The sequence below is a fragment of the Leptinotarsa decemlineata genome, unplaced genomic scaffold, assembly GCF_025532065.1.
Source record: "Leptinotarsa decemlineata unplaced genomic scaffold, Ldec_3_MD MMD2_tig00002159_RagTag_RagTag, whole genome shotgun sequence".
In the NCBI taxonomy this organism is placed as follows: Eukaryota; Metazoa; Arthropoda; class Insecta; order Coleoptera; family Chrysomelidae; genus Leptinotarsa; species Leptinotarsa decemlineata.
In genome coordinates this window covers 7,517,948-7,535,863 of record NW_027412574.1, presented here as the reverse complement: position 1 = coordinate 7,535,863, position 17,916 = coordinate 7,517,948, and the positions used below count along the sequence as shown (strand labels likewise).

At 34.1% G+C, this 17,916-nt stretch overlaps 1 protein-coding gene across 4 annotated transcripts in view; it reads right to left on the bottom strand.

Annotated features, from left to right (window-relative positions):
- The window catches only part of AANATL7 (Arylalkylamine N-acetyltransferase-like 7), an 88,148-nt gene that overhangs the window by 51,043 nt on the left and 19,189 nt on the right, over positions 1–17,916 (bottom strand). For 3 of the 4 annotated variants that reach the window (XM_074177184.1, XM_074177187.1, XM_074177186.1), the window contains one exon: positions 15,414–15,627. In XM_074177184.1, coding sequence (XP_074033285.1) covers positions 15,414–15,627 — 214 coding nt within the window. Of the gene's footprint in view, positions 1–2,521; positions 2,627–9,786; positions 9,887–15,413; positions 15,628–17,916 lie in introns of all 4 variants that reach the window. The other variant, XM_074177185.1, reaches the window with a different exon arrangement.

Below are 17,916 nucleotides of genomic sequence, written 5' to 3'. Positions count from 1 at the left end.
GAAAATTGTGGAAAGAATTTGAAAATCCATAAATAACACACACAATACTGACAATAGTTCAAATCTATCGAGAGCGCTTTTCCCTTACCAAAAATACAATATTTCGTTCCGTGTCTCGCGTTCGCTAACCAAGTTAGCATCATCAAGATATGAGGCATCTCTATGCAGGGTGTTTCAAATTCGGTCCTCACCATTGAGATCTCGGAAACTATGAGAGATACAAAGATGGTTAAATTGGAGCAAAGTTGCACCTAACTAACAATATGCCGTTGAGAAAGTTCTGAAATTCGAGTATATCCGGAGATATCCGGGGAAATTTCGGAAAATGGTTACCTATTGTTTTCTTTCTGGCTTTATTTTTCGAAGGGTTCGAAAATAAATCGCACTTCTACGTTGCCACTTTTTCCTTGCTACATAATGGTGTTTTCAGATTTGCTATCCGACGTTTCGTCTCCGACGTGGATTCTTTCTGTTTTGAATAGAACCAGATTTGACCTTTTCAATGATGTATCATAAATTATCAATCTTTTTCAAGAAGTTGGAGATATTGAAAAAAAAATTCTTATCATAATAGGCTTTGATTTTGATGTTTCTAAATTTGACTTTCAATTTGTTACACTCAATGACATTTTAATATTGTACAAGTCATTGAATTTTCGGCGAAAAACAAAAAAGAGACATGATACATATGTATTACAATTATGGTAAAAACAGTGTTAGGACATCGGAAATGTATTCAAACATGTATTTCGAAAGACGACAACCACATCGAACTATGTTCAAGTTATTGAATCAAAATCTCACCAAGTTTGGTTCATTTGAAAAGCCAAGGAAAAAATACGGAGACAGAATGGACCAGGACACTAAAGAAAATTTGATTAATGATGGATGTATGTATGAGGTAAGTTAGACATTGTGTCCTTTTCAATAAAAATTTATAATTTGCAGATCAACATGAACCCGGGGATATCTACACGTCAAATTTCTTCTGAAATGAATATTTGTCATACAAGTGCTTGAAGACATCTCAAAATGAGCGGTTTAAAATGTTATAAAATACACATATCTCAAAACTTGCATTCAGGTGATCTCGAAAGGCGATTAGAATTTTGTAATTGGCTAATAAGAAGACCTGATTTTCCTGTTTTCCTGGAAAATGTTATTTGGACAGATGAAAGCACTTTTACGAATTGTGGTATATTCAACCGAAATAACGAACGTATTTGGAGCATAAACAACCCCAGGCAGTTCCGAAAAATTCGACTTCAAGTGCGATTCAGTATTAACGTGTGGGCAGGAATTTAAAAATATAGAATTTTGGGTCCTCATTTATTTGACTGGATTCAGAATGGAGAAACCTATCACCAGTTTTTAATGTAGATTTTCGAAGACTATTTGTATGATGAATGGATAGCAAGGTTTCCAGACTTAAGTGTTATGGATACATTCTTATGGAGTAAAAATAAAGGCCAGAAAGAATATTAAAATATTGAGGACCTTCAACACAGCATTGTTAGAGAGTTCGGAAGATTGAGGAGGAGGGAAATTATTTGTCTGGCCAGGCATGATCTCGAAATTCGAGAGTGGAGAGGGCATAATTCCACCAAGGACTCCAATAATTAGAATACCCATCTTAACAGACTGAACTGGATAGGGTTTGCGGACTTTGAACAGAACATCTCTATATTTCATCATTTTTCCTCTTCTTTTCAGAAAATATTCGTTTCACTTGGTACTGAAAACTCCGCTACGACATATTCTTACTTCGATGGCCGTGAATCTGCAGTGTTCGAAGAGAAAATCTCGATATTTTATTCGTCCCTTCTTCCATTTTCTAATTCCAATAAATTTGACAATTATCATTCCCCCAGAGCATAGGGCAAACCCGGCATCTCATCAATAACAAGAAGCCTTGAAAGGGTTTCTTTAAAGAAACCCTGAAAGGGCTTCTTTCTATCTTATTGTTGATCGTTTTGTTGATGGCAGACCATAATGAACTCTTCAGTTTCCAACTGTAGCACACTAGATATGTTGTTCAAGAAGACCCCATGCATGGGTTACCGCAGAAGTAAAGTAATCTTTGCGACTTACGACGTAGGTCTTCTGCCCAACCTCATAACCTCATTACTGGAACTGGAACCAAGTTCATGTTCCTCTCGAGCGACTGCATTCAACAGAAATATTTCAATTTATTTTCGCTCATCGTCGCGGACTATGCAGAAGAGTGAATGAAGCAGGGGAAGCAGCGTATGAAGTGAGAAATGAAAAATCAGCCATCGATTCGTGTCGCAACCGTAAGATAGAATTCAGAAAACAAATTAAAATATATTCTCCATTTCAAAAAAAAACAGAAGTATCATTTCGAAACTCCGTAGGCTTCTCATTTTTTGTGAATGGAAAAGTAAAAAACCAACAAGCTTATATCCGAGAATACATTATTTCGATTTATGATCGGTTTGTGTGATATCATCAAGATATTAACCATTTTCATCCACAACTGCATACTGTTTTATATACTTACAGCATCTTTTATTTCATTTCCGAACCAACACATGCAGGAGAGTTGCACCAAAACACATGAACAAAATTCCAATTGTGAAAAGAAATCGGGAGTCATCACGGATTCCTAAAAAAGTTGATGTCAGTTTATGCAAAATATATGTATATACGAGTTATATCTAAGTGGAGACTTTAATTTCAGGATTACATTTTAGGATTGAACGGTTTTTTGGAAACAGAATGTTGTTTACCACCTCAAAGTTGCTATTCAGTTCTCATCTCTTCATAAAAGAGAACATAAGAAGAAGCTATTTCTGCTGTATGGTTTTCAGACATTTTGCGCGTAGTATATACCTGAAGCGAATTTTTGAAATTGTCAAAGAATTTAGCCGACCTGTATTATAGCAATCCGGATACATTTTTTTTTGAACCGTTCGTATATATGCCACGATTACAAAAAAACTGTTTTCAGAAATTTTAGATGTCGCATGCACTCCCAAAAGAGAAAAGAACGTTTTGGACTCGCTTGGCCGATGCCTGAGCGCTTCTTATGATGTTATTTCCACAATTAAGTTTGTAATTTTTACCAATGACATTTATTTTATAGGAGACGACATTGAAGATCTCACAAGTGTCCTCGAGAGTGATTTCGGTGATGATTATTCCGATACAGACAATGATTGAATACGTTAACATTTTATAATTTTAAATAAACCGTTATATTTCTACTACATCCCAGTTTCCTTGTGTGCCATTTATTTTAGTCATTCAACTTCAGTTTTACGATTTCAGGGTCGCAATTTATCCATTGGCTTGTAACATAGATTCCAATATGCCTGAATAGGATTTTTGAATAATTTTAGGTATCGAAAAGTTTTCTACACTGAATTCTTCAGATATATTTAATTTATATCTGGATAATCCATTTCATCACGTTCAACAATTTTCAGAGAGATTGCTATGTTACCGATCGATAAAATTCCCTAACATATTTAGAATGGTCTCAGAATTTTATGCATTAAAATTTCCTTCTGAAAACATTTTTTTTACATCAAATAACCCTAATTTACTCGTAAAGAACATTTTCAGACGGATTGCTATCATCATTTTTTTTGTCTCATTCTTAATTTTTCTAAACGATTTTTTGGATTCGCACTACACTACTGACTTCTGAAAATATGTTTTTGGTATCTTAGAGTTATTATTTAACTACAGTCAGAAAATCAGACAGATTGATATGATAAACCCAGATTCTTTACGAAGCCGATTAGTTTGTTTGGTGAGAGGTCTTTCAGGTCAGATGCTAAGAGAACGGCTCTGCCGAACTCTCAAAACTTGATTCGGTCCCCATCGGGGCAGGCACAAAGTATGTGCTCTGCTGTTCCATCATTTTCCAAACAGATGTGACACACACTGTCTTACAGCACCCTCCTATGCAAGGGAGTCAGCAACCTCATTACCTTCCAGATTAGTATGGCCAGGAATCCAGACAAGAGACAATCCGTTAAGTCTTCCTATCGAGGAGAGTCGTTTTTGGCAATCTGCTACCAATTTAGATATTGCTTGGTAGGAGTTAAGAGCTTTCAACGTCGCTTGACCTGTCCGAGAATATTTTTATTGATTTGTGCATGAGGTTGGATTTTTCTATACTCTCCGCACACAATTCAATAGCATAAATTTCCGCTTCAAATACTGTCACATATGTTCCTAGGCAGATTTATATATCTATCCTGGGTCTGCGACTGAAAACACCTGCACCAGAACCGGAAGGTGCTTTTGATCCATTTGTGAATCAACAACTATCTGCTCTTGATATTTCCTTCTCCCGGAAGATCCCGTTCTGTCAACTCGAGTTAGTTAGTAGTTAGTTAGTAGTTGATAGTTGTAGGCATAAAGTCAGAGGTCATTTTCAGAACAGTCTGTGGCACTCTGCATTGAATTGATTTGTGCAATTGGCAATCTAGAGGGGTCTACATGGCCGCTGACGGTGTGGTACTGATGGCACCACTGAAGGGCAGACAAGCCTGTCTCTGTGCGCCTGGGCCGTTTTCTGTAAAACCTTCGGCCAACAGGCAATTGCACTATAAGCGATAATTGGTCTGATAATCATCACATAAATCTAATGGATTTGTTTGGAACCTAAACCCCAAGTTTTACCACACATCCTTCGACATGTCCATAGAGACAGTCTAATTTTGTGTAAAACTCTTTCCAAGTGAGCGTTCTAGGTGAGTTTTTCATCAAGGACTGCTACTTTTCTATGCAAGTAACTGTATTATTTCATTTCCAAAATGAAGCAGTTCATGATGAAATGTTAGTATTTGCTAATTATTAGAGAATCGGTTGATGTTTTGGTCATCAATTACCTATTTCCTTTCATTTTCTGCTCTTCGAAGTTAGATAAGGTGAGATAATCATTATCTTCAGTTGTATCCCATATTGGAATATTCCCAGGGCATCATGGCCTATCAAAATCAAGTAAATTGCTTTGTATGCGATAACCGATCGAATGCAAGTCGAATGTCATATATTCTTCATGAAGAATAACATTTGGAAAAGTGTCAAATAGCCATTTCTAGGCGGAATGCACAAGGTGGCCCCCCCTCTCATCATAGGAGAAGAAACAAGAAAATGTTTAAACTGTAATCGATCTATTATGAATGAAATAAAGGACTTGACGATTGATCTAACTTGTATGAGACTCAATGTTTTGACACAAACATTGCAATGTCGCCGCTGATCAGTAAACTGTATCCAATAAATGCAGGGCCAATGTTTTCGTCCATCGGAATATATTCATCCCGGATAACGTGAAGGCATGCAGAAATCATCTCAATGATAACGGTTTTATTTTTCCATTTCTATTAACAGGAATCCAGTTTATAAATATCTCTTTTCCTTCAAGGGCTTCGTTTTGTGGCTATTGAATACTCCAGCTATCAAGATGTGCACAATTTCAGTGAGGATGTCTCCTATAACCAAAGAACAATTTTGTAGTTCATTTATGTTCTGATATGGTTCCACAGAGAGATGGTTGTAGATATATAACGAAATAAGACCTCATGACATTCCTCTGTAAATTGCGACAGGGTCTATCGGATGATTTCTTGAAGGTAATATAACATTATCCCTCTAGTCAAGCCAACAGTATTTCATCAGTTCGGACTTCCATTGTCTAATAAGGAAAAAGAGAGATCATCGCTAACATCCCACCACAGTAAGCCTCCTCACTTGTATGGACTACCCAAAATCCACAAAAAGGATGTTCCGCTCCGACCAAACATTATCTCCAGAGATTCAGCCACTCAGAACTTGTCCAGATTTTTACTACCAATAATTAAAACACTGCAAGGAAAAACATCATCTTTTGTGAAAAAGTCAAGGCATTTCGTTGAACTACTAGGGGAAATCGAAGTCAAAGAGCAGGATCAACTGATCAGTTTCGACGTGAAAAGCTTCTACACCAACGTTCCTGTCGAAGAAGCACTTTAAATCATACAGAAGGACCTGAAAGATAGAACAAACTTACCGATACAAGTAATAATGGAATTGCTAGGATGCTGTGTACGAAACTGCTACTTTCAACTGAACGACGAATTCTTTACGCAAGATGAGGGATCACCACTTTCACCTGTTATAGCCAATATATATATATATGGAGTGGTTTGAAACTCTGGCCATTGAAGAAGCCCACAAGAAGCCCCGAGTCTGGTTGAGATATGTAGACGACACCTCCATAATATGAAACCATGGGAATGCAGAACTAGACACTTTCCTGAAGCACATCAACAGCGTAAGTCCTTCCATCACTTTCACAATGAAGAAGGAAGTCCACAACGAATTGCCCTTCTTAGACGTATTGGTGAAGAGGACTGACTAAGTGGGAAACATCTGTATATCGAAAACCAACTCACACATGACAGTATCTGAACCAGAAATCCAACCACCGTCAATCGACTAAGAGAGGAATCATCAAGACTCTTCTAGACCGTGCTTTTGGGCTCTGTAATACAAAGGAAGGTCTCGAAAGGGAACTAGGCATCATCAAAAATGACCTTCAATGGAATGGTTACTCCAGAGTGATGGTAGAACAGGCCTTAGCTAGAAGACAGCAATAACTACACAAGGAAAAGAAGCCGCCATAACCAGTACTTGTACTTCCCTACATCAGAGGATTATTGGAGAGGAAAAGTCCAGTTATCACCCGAAGACGGTTGTGGATATTAACAATCGAAACTTCGTGACATAACTTGGTTTGAAATTTTTTTTTATTTTTATTTTTCATTTTTTGTTGATTATATATTTTTTAATTTTCGGATTTTATTAATATTTCAATTTTTCATTTGTTTGGTTGTTGCTTGTATGTTATTTCCTTTGTAATTTCAGTGTTTTGTTTAATAAAATTGTTATTTTCGATCAATTTTTTTAAAATTTTTTTGAGGGATTTCAAGTCAATTTATATTATATTAGACAATGAAAGTCCGAACTGATGGAATAAATTTCAAAAGTAAAGCAAAGATTCGTTCCATCGCATATCGGCTTTGCAGCCATTGATAGGGAATTATATGTGTGTGAGTGAGTTTGCCATTGTTTCATATAACCTGACCCAGAAAATCTGAAGACCATCGTTTACATCGACGCGATGGTTCATACGTCGCCATATATTAAAATTGTAATTTCAGGTTACTGCGCCAATCTTTCTGCCGATACCAGGGACATCATCTGGTAAAATCAGTGTTGATTGTAGCCTCAGATGGATATATACTGAGTATTCACGGACCCTTTTTCTCAGAAGCTTGCAACAATGACGGATGAATTTTGGAGAATCAGTTTGAAAGAAACTCAGAAGACATGAAGGGATGGTTTAATGAAGGTGACATTTTTGTTGTATATCGGAGTTATCAAGATGTCATACCCTTACTGAAAAATCTTGGCATACAATATGAAATGCCCGCGATTGTTCCACGACGACAACAACAGCTTTCCACTGAGAAATCAAATAAATCTCGATTAGTGATGTTCAAGTTTTTTGCTAAAACGATCGAAATGATATACCTTCACAATCTTAGCGATCTATATCAAATCGGTGGACTCATCAACAGCTTTCTCCCCGATGAGAGATGCCAATGCTGATCTGGCACAAGCATTACAAGAGGTAATAAATGTCCAGGCTCGAGTGGATGTAGAGAATAGTAATCTGAGAAATGGTCAATGGGTCCATATAAAGGAAACCTGATTCCAAACTTCCCTCTCCTCACAATAAATTATCTAAGAGATTTGACCGTAGGTATATACAAGGTTGAACTTACACCTTCGTATATACAGGATGAGAGAGTATCAACTGTGGATCAAATATGATGATGGAGAAGAACCTGATGAACCAAACGAGCCCATATTAGGATATTATTGTACTTGCAAAATCGGTGCCAGGACTTTAGGAACATGTGCGCATGTTGCCAGTGTTTTGTGGTATCTTGGTCACGCTTGACATGCCCCAACAATCGATACTCTCACGTTCCCTACTAAGCTCAATAATGAACGCGGAAAATAGACCACACATGGTACCACAAATGGTACCTGATGGTGCGCTTGAAATAGTTGGGTAGTGAAAGCATGACAGTCATTCCGGTGAATAAACTCCCCCCAATGTATTTGATTAACACCTCAAAAAACCCGGTATGTAGGTGGTCAATTTATAGAGTATAATTCTTTATTGCGATAGAAATCACTTGCTATTCTTCATTGCAATTGAATAACTGAGGATTCAATGATTGTGTGTTAGGAATCACACGTTAAAAGGTAAGGCCTCGTTAATCCTTAGCTCGCACAAATTTCAACTTCTGAGGGTTGTCGTTCGTAGGGGTGCAACAGCTGGTTAACGGAAAAACAGATTTTAAAACAGAGAATAGAAAATTCTTTCGGTTATGTAAGAATGTCGCATGCTCTATTCAGTAATATCTATATAAGACCTACCTTACACTGATGAGAGGCAAAACTTCGAAACCAGTAAAACTCGTTTCGTGAAACGAAATATGAGTCCTACGAAAGGTTGTCTTCATGGAAATAATGTACTTGTTGAATTAATTCGACTCAGTTCAGTAGCTATTGTGGTACTTAGCATTATTTCTGTTTCCTCTGAATCAGCCCATATGTTTGGAATCGTGTGCTGAATTCATGTTATGTATTAACTTCAAATCATATTTCAGTTGCGGTCACAATGTATTGAAGATAATGACAGTTATGAAGACCTGAATATAAACCAAAGCATATTCTTCTTCTCTATAATTTTTCATCTTTCATCATTAGAATGAAATGTGAAAACATTCGATGGTGCAGAACAGAAATATTTTTTGTACTAATACGCATAGTGATGCCGTGATTCTCTCCAGAAGACACTTGTTTAACAGCCTAAGAGAATGAGTTATTGTTTTAATCCTGCATGTTTCAAAAACATTGGGTGGAGACGAGATGGTCCCGCTCTTAATATAATTTACGAATAAATACTAATACTAATATTTTTGAAATTTTTTTGGGCGAGTTGCAACCTTGGTATATTCATAAATTCTCATTCTCTTGTTTTTTGGCCCATCGCCGCAACTTTATTTGAATTCAGATTAATGAGCACCGACGTTGACACATTATTTGTATCTTCCCCCCGTATCTTCCAAATATTTAAAGTTGGATGGTTGGTTCGAATGCATAACATGATCGCCCTCTCATGCACTGTAGGTAACATCAGTTGCATATGGATCTGCAGGTAAACGAATATTTTCTCGAAAAAAAGTTCGATAAAAATTACCAATAAAAATTTTTAACCCTCTGTATACCAGCCAGTTGTGATTCTAACAACTTTTATCGTATAAATATTCCAATGCACATATTGTGGATTATTCCATTATAAAAATTCAGATCAGTACGATGAAAATGTAATTCCGGATATTTCAAAACTCGTCAAGTCAAAGTATCAAACTTCGACCCCCTGTAGAATCCAAACGCCGGCATTCAGACAGTTGGCACAAAAGTAACATTTGTTAAGGATGGTAGGAAATTTCAGCGATTTTCCCCGAAACCGGTTTTCCATAAGATTAGAGCGGAGTCCTTTCAGGATTTATGTGAAAAGTCTCCAAATTATACTAAGTTGCAAAAATCATAATCGTCTGTCAAAAAATATTGACAGTTTACGAAATTCAGTGCATTCAATCGCTGAGAAAATCTGAAAAAGGTACCTGTTAATGACAAATCCAACATTTCACAATATTTATAGTTTATGTACGTATAGATACTTACCGCAAATGCAAAGTACAAACAAGAAGCGTAGGTGAATAATGAAGCTAGAATTTGTATGAGTAAAACATATGTGAACATGTATTCAATTTCATCTCGCATCCTGAAAAAAAGTAGTTTTGATAATTACCAACATATTTGGACCTATGTATAAAAATTTGTAATTCATGATTTTTTTACATTAGATTGAAGATATATTTCTTTCTGAAGGATAATGATCCATAAAGAATAACTTAAATTGATTTTAATACAAATACACATATGATTTCATTTCAAGGTGGAGATCAAATAAGAAGATCGCGAAGAGTAAAGCCGGTTCCAAATCAATCAAAAATTGTGTTTGACAAACAATAATAATATAATAATAATAAATATTTATTTCTCCTCAACAGTATTGTAATGTGACATTTTGTTGTTAGCTCCAACTTTGGACGAGGAATGAAATACTCTGAAAGAATTTCGATTTTCAATTATGGAATATCATTGACTTTAGGTCGATGATGGCCACTATCTTCCACTGAAGAGTGGCTGAAGAGCCCGAAACCGGTCTGCAAGTGTGCCCGTTCCAAAATTGAAGGTCGACTCTTTCAGTTGTATGGCCAATTGCATATGCAGGAAAATTTCTGTGAAGACGCCTGTCGGATATAATCCAACACCCTTCGTGGTATTAGCCAAGGGAGTAGTTGTTTTCTGATAGCCATCAGTCCATTCAACCTACTGTGTAGGTATATCCGAGACTGGCTTGAACATTTGAAGTTCATTTCTTTAGATTTATTTACTACTTGTCTTCAAGCATGGCACACTGACTAATAAGAAAACATACAATAATTTGAAATTAAAAATTCGGAAAGCGAATAATAACATTTCTCCAATCAAAAATGGTTTGAGTACCTTTTTTGAATGTCTCACATTTTGATGTTGTTTTATTACATCTGGAAGTTTGTTAAAAATCCGTGGCCCTACCTAACTGGGAGTATTCACTTTCGCAAATAGAATATACACGGATTGTTTACTTCTAGTATTATAATCATGAAATTCTTCATTCAATTCAAAAAAAGACCTATTTTCAAAAATATAAACAGCTATATTGAAAATGTATATACATGGAAGAGGTAACATTTCGTACATTTTGAAAATAGGTTTATATGAGTTCTTAAGTGGAATATGTACCAAGGTACTCAATATACGTGAAAACATCCAATGCTGAAGTGCAATTTCGCCAGAGACATATACCATACCTGTGCCTTAGGTGTGGTAAATTGCCATTAACTGCGCCTTATTCTTCAAAAGAAGAAAATTCAGGAAATTCAATTGATTACAGTGGGTTTTCCAACTCAAAAATTCATTCAAATATATCCCAAGAAATATGACAGATTCTTGAGTGTTTGTCAAAATTGTCTGATTTACTCTTAAATCCAGATTTTTTATTGCCTTCTGACTATTCGAAATGCAATCAATCTGATTGATATACAGAATAAACAACACTGGTCCAGAGACGGACCCTTCAAAGAAACCCAAATCATCATCTTGACATTCAGAGTTCCCTTTGTATTTTGTATTATTGTATTGTATTATTGTATTGTATTATTGTATTATTTATATATATATATATATATATATATATCAATCACAAGTGATTGATCCACCTTCTTCTTTTTCAGTGAGATCAGTGGACTCAGGTCATTCTTGCCCCCAAAAAATGAGTTGCAGTCCTCGTGAAACTGGTACCCTTTCAGTGGAAGAGCTTCTTGAAGCAAGAGCCGAATCGATCCCTCTACGAAACCCTTCTTCACTTGGAAGGATCGATCGCAGCTTGAGAAATGGTTCTTATGGAGATTCTGTGAAACATGTTCTTCCTTACGAATCAGTAGATAGTTGTCCTGAAAATCTAGAGAAGAAAATTGGATTGGATAATTTAGGGAACACTTGCTACATGAACAGCATTTTACAAGTGTTGTTCATGACGAAGAATTTCAAGAACGAAGTTTTAATGATGAACGAGAACGGGAATGTTTCCTACTTATTCATCAAACTCAAACAACTGTTCATGCAGCTGCAGTTTCGTAAGAAGGTTTCATCTTTCCCTCCAACCGATTTCCTGGAGTCTTTGAAGTCCACTAGATACTCGTTAGGACAACAAGAGGATTGTTCCGAATTCTTGGGGTTCTTGTTGAATACTCTTCGTGAGCAAGACAATAGCAGAATCAATACTCCTGACCGATTTGGACTGAATGATTCCGTACAACCCATTATGTCTTGTGTTTGTAAATCTTTGCTGGAAAAATCCTCACCGGTTTACTTTGTGGTAAATGTTCAAGAAGTACCGAAAACTTAGGTGAATTTCTGGAACTTCATCTAGCTTTTCCTAATACGACTAATAACCAGTCCGTGCAAAGGTTATTGTTAAATCATCTGAAAATGGAATTTTTAACAGGTGATCATCGACTGTATTGTCAAACATGCGCCAAACTAACTGACTGTTATAAGGAAACAAGTAAAGCTGAGGCTCCAGTCAATCTAATAATAACACTGATGATTTTCAAACAAGACTCAACCTCTAACGGAAGCAAGAAACTCTTTGGAAGGTTCGAAATAGATGAACATTTCAACCTAGCAGACCACTATTATAATATTCATGCAGTCATTGTTCACTGTGGTTCTGGCGTTGAATTTGGTCATTATTACGCCTTGGTCAAAGAAGAAGACTGGTTTAAGTTTGACGATAGTCGTGTCACGAAGTGTTCTGATGCATTGAATTCATTGGAGCCTCTGGAGATAACCTACATTTTGTTTTATAAGAGAGAGGACATTGTTAGATCAAGATCATCAGATGATGTGGTGCTGCAGATTTTTTCGTGTTTTCCTGCAGCTGAAAAAGCAAATGCGCCACTGGAATCAATGAAGTCGCTCCGGAGCGCCAAATAATTTTCATTGTTGTTTTTATTTTATGCAATTTTATTATTATTTTATATTTATATATTGCAGATATATTTATATATATATATATATATATATATATATATATATATATATATATATATATATATATATATATATATTGCTGGACATTCATCAGCAGCAATATGTTCGATTATTTGGTTGAAAAAATATAATATACCGATTGATGTTCATTTTCCGCCCGGAAACCCATGTTATTTATCCGATAAATTTTTATGCTCCTCAATAAAACCCCAAAGACGGTCGAGAAAGGCATATTCAAATAACTCTGAGAATAGATATCGAATTTTCTAATAATTCAGAATCATTTTTGTGAATCGGTGAATCGGTATGACTTTTCCCTTTTAAGAGGACTAATTCTAGGAAAATCGTTCGATAGATCAATTCTCCGTTATCATTGATTTTAACTAGAAAATGTTAATGTTTCCAAATCACTTATATCACTAAAAAGGTAGTTGATTTAATCAGTTCTCAAGTTATTAACATTTAACATAGGTAAGTCAGATTTGAAAATTATGGAATTGGGCGGTTCACGTTACGTTTCTCTGAAAAACGGTTACCACATGAAGTTACTCTCATAAATAATAACCTCAAATGAGGAATAAATAGACGGAAATTCTGAGTTCGACAATTCATCTCCGGAAAACCTCCAACAAGTGACTGGTGTAACTCATTGACTGACTGATCCCGTTTCTTTATATTTTTCAATGACAAGTTACCTTTTTCGTTTTTTCACAACTTCTTTCCAGGCTCCTTGGGAATGAGAATTGGAAATTCCATCCTCCTCGTTGATACAATCATTCATTAATTGTTCTGTTTTGGGATATTACCCGTGATAAGTCATTTGAAGAAATTTTTTCAGGTTTGTTTTAAGATTCCGATTTGTTTTGGGATTCCGTTTCATTTACTTTTACGGCATGAGAGTCAGATACCTTTTGTTCACTAATAAGATTTTTTTACTTACACTTTTTCAAAGCCAATATGTTTTGTAGGCTTAACTTTTTAATGATTGTAAAAATGTTTGTAAAAATTTTCTAACACGTAAGATGTCTGAGTTATGATTTTTTCACGAGAATTTAATGAACACGACATTCCGAATTTCCTTTTTCCTTTTCCTCCACTTGTCCAAAGAGAATGCTGAACTATAAAGGTTTAGAATACAACAATGGAATTTACTAGCCCCTAAAACCAAAGTTACAATATTTATGAACCGTAACCATGAGCTATCCTCGTTTTTTACTATGCAGGATAAAATGTGTGTTTAAGTAAATCCAAATGATGTGATGGAAAAATCAGGATTTGCACATAACCCGGACGAATGGCGTTTATTTATAGATTCGTGTAAAACAAGTTTAAAAGCCGTTCTGTTCCATAATGGTTATTCCTCTTGCATATGCAGTTGCCATTAAGGAAACACACGAAAGTATGTCACTTATTCTAAATGCAAGTTATAATACGTATAAGTGGCAAATATGTCGTGACCTGAAAGTCATAGGATTATTACTAGGTCTTCAATGCGGCTTTACGAAGTTTTGCTGTTTTTTTTGCCTTTGGAACAATAGGGCAACACAGAACCATTATCAAGTAAAAGAATAGCCTCCGAGAGATGAATATATTCCAGGTCAAGCTAATGTGAAGAATATTTATATATCGTAAACAAGTTTTTCCAAAATTAAGCGATGCAAAGCTCAAGGAAGGTATATTTGTTGGACCACAAATTAGAAAACTACTAAGTGATCAACAAATTGATCAAAAATCAAGTAATGTACAAAAAAATTGTTTCGGAGTTTTCAGGGAACAAAAAAGTAGAAATATACGGAACACTTTTAAAAGAACTACTTGAAAACTACTGCAGCATGGGACGTCGCGTGTTTCTCAAAAACCATTTCTTGGACTCCCATTAAATTTTTTTCCAGAAAATTTGGGTGTTATCAATGACAAACAAGGGGAAAGGTTCCACCAAGACCTATGGGATGCAGCAATGATGGGAAATTATTGTTGGTTTCTCATAAGGGAAAACGATGAAACATATAAACGAAAGTCGACATTTGAAAAAAAGGTTATGCACAAAAGACTTCATTTGAGTGTTTCTACATGTGTATTGTATATTATCCTCAAAATATATGATTTTTTTCTTGTTCTGATCTTATATTTCCCTATAATATGTGAAAATTTTTGTATAAATATTGAGTAAAATTTTGTGTATATAACTATAACTCAAAATCTTTACGTGATGGATAATGTTTGATGTTGATGTCGCAGTCAGGATCCTTCAAGCTCTCATATATAGTCATTATAATATCAGTCGCAATTTCTTTTCTTATTTGTTGGCTAGTGTGATTTTTATTTTTCGATATTTTGCACCACTTTATGATACAATACACAGAGCACAAGCCGACGAGCTACTACTCCCACCAGCCATATTGCCTTCAAAGTGTTATCAACACTGAAAAACAATTTTTCTTCGCAAAAAAGTCCTTCATGGCCTCAATAGAGTCTGAAAAATTATGGAGACGACAAAAATATGTTCAGGATTATATCCCACTGAAAGGGGCTGAGGGGTCAACGTATCTTCTGAAATTGTTTTTTCTTCGAAAATACGTTTGGTACAACTCAAAACGTTCAACTCTTCTATGAAAGAACTTACAAACACTTTTAAGAAATGAACTCACCTCAGAAGCATTTTTAGATGTTCCGTATACAGTTTTAATTGCCTATATAACTCTTCTTCCAGTAAAGGATTGTCTTCATCGTGATGTATAGAGTAGTCCTCCGGTAAGTTGATATTTCTCAAACTTCTTTGTCGAATTGTCCTCAACACATCTCCAATGATTTTGAATTGTGTTTTCAGGAAGCAAAGAATTGAAATGAGAAGTGCATCGTGGGCTGTAATATGAAACAATATAATGTAATGTAATGTAATGTAATATAATATAATATAATATAATATAATATAATATAATATAATATAATATAATATAATATAATATAATATAATATAATATAATATAATATAATATAATATAATATAATATAATATAATATAATATAATATAATATAATATAATATAATATAATATAATATAATATAATATAATATAATATAATATCATATCATATCATATCATATCATATCATATAATATCATATATTATAATATGATATTGTTTTTGGCTCTCTACTTCTCCATCTTCATGCAATAAATGTGTGAATAATATAATATCATATCATATCATATCATATAATATCATATAATATAATATAATATAATATAATATAATATAATATAATATAATATAATATAATATAATATAATATAATATAATATAATATAATATAATATAATATAATATAATATAATATAATATAATATAATATAATATAATATCATATCATATCATATCATATCATATCATATCATATCATATCATATAATATAATATCATATCATATCATATAATATCATATATTATAATATGATATTGTTTTTGGCTCTCTACTTCTCCATCTTCATGCAATAAATGTGTGAATCTTTCGAAGAAAGGTAGAAAGCAAATCAACTTCAAAATATACTCTTTACACAAAGATGAGTAGATCATGTGAAAAAGTAATTTTCAGACACAAACTGAAAAAAGCCCTATCAAAGCAATTACTTTCATATTAACATTGAATTACACAAAAAAAACTTTCTGAACAACAAATTTTTTATGAACATTGAATTATACAAAAAAATACTTTTTCCTATTAATTCTTAATAAAATATAATATGATATGATAGTTTTCATTACATTATTTATTTATATATGAATGTTTGAGCTAAAATTTTGCATATACGTTCAGTTTGGATGGCAATGCGAAGTTAGCCAAGTGTCACCATTTCATTGCAGACTATTTTTTATTTGCAATAGGAGTATAAAATGAAGGGATTGGCTGGAAAAAATACAAAAACTGAAATGACGTTACTCTAAATCCAATATGATGAACTCCCAAAATGGACTATCCTGCTCCCCAATTATATGTATATCAAATAAAAGGGTTCAGTGGCAAAAAAATTTAAATGACGCAAGACAGAATGGCTAACATACCAATTTTGAAGAATCATGACAAGTGTTGTTGGGACCGACTATTGTACGGGATATTGAGGGTTCTGAAACCAATGAAATTTAGCATTCGAATATGTTTATTATGGAAATTTAAAAATAAGCATAGTTCGAATGACTGGGGCTGAAATATAAAATGGCGTAGTGATTTTACCGTTCTATTTTCAAATAGATTTTCCACTTGGCTCTCAAATAAAAATATTCAAAAAAAAAATATGAGAAATGCTAACAGTGATGACATTCAGTTTCACATCTAGTCCCAAGAGGTTTCACACATTAATCATTTTACGGAAAGAAATATGTATGTGGGAATCATTGGAAATCCTTGCAATAAGCCACATTGAATGAAATGAATAGACTGAAAAATAACGTATTCAAAAAACTCACTTTCAATGAAAATCTTACAATAAAGTGTTATGAATTTTCATCAAGTATCGGCGAATTCCATCATATGACTAAAAAATATATCCAGTGATAACTGAAATAAATAATACTAACAAAATGTTAAAAAGAAAAAAATTACTTTGAATCAAATCAAACCTATCAATCAAGCTTGTCACTTGCTACAAACTTTTGTATCATTAGGTTGTGTGATATAGTGAAAGGTTTTTCGAAACATGTAAATGAAAGTTTCTTTTTCAAAATTTTCTTCACTTAGTACACACTTTCATATCATATAGGGTGTTCAATATAAATTTTTAAAATCAAAACATGTAAATGGAGGTTTGTTATCAAAAATGTTCCTATAACTGTTGATTTATACATGTATACATTCTATCTGTACATATCTATCAACTACACTGAAGTGCTAATTTATCTGTATCGAATGTCAACGAATCTATTTCACAAATCATCACTTCTAGAATATTGGTTGTAACCAAATGACATATGGTATAGGTAAATGGTGAGTGAAAAGGATAATTTTCGTATATTTTTTACTTTCCGATCACTTTATCAGGCAATGAAACGTAAAATGAAATTGCAATAAAATGAAATTGAACGAAAAATCAAAAATTAAACGATTTGATATGAAATATATGCTTGAAAAAGATTTCAAACCAGGTTATTTCACGTC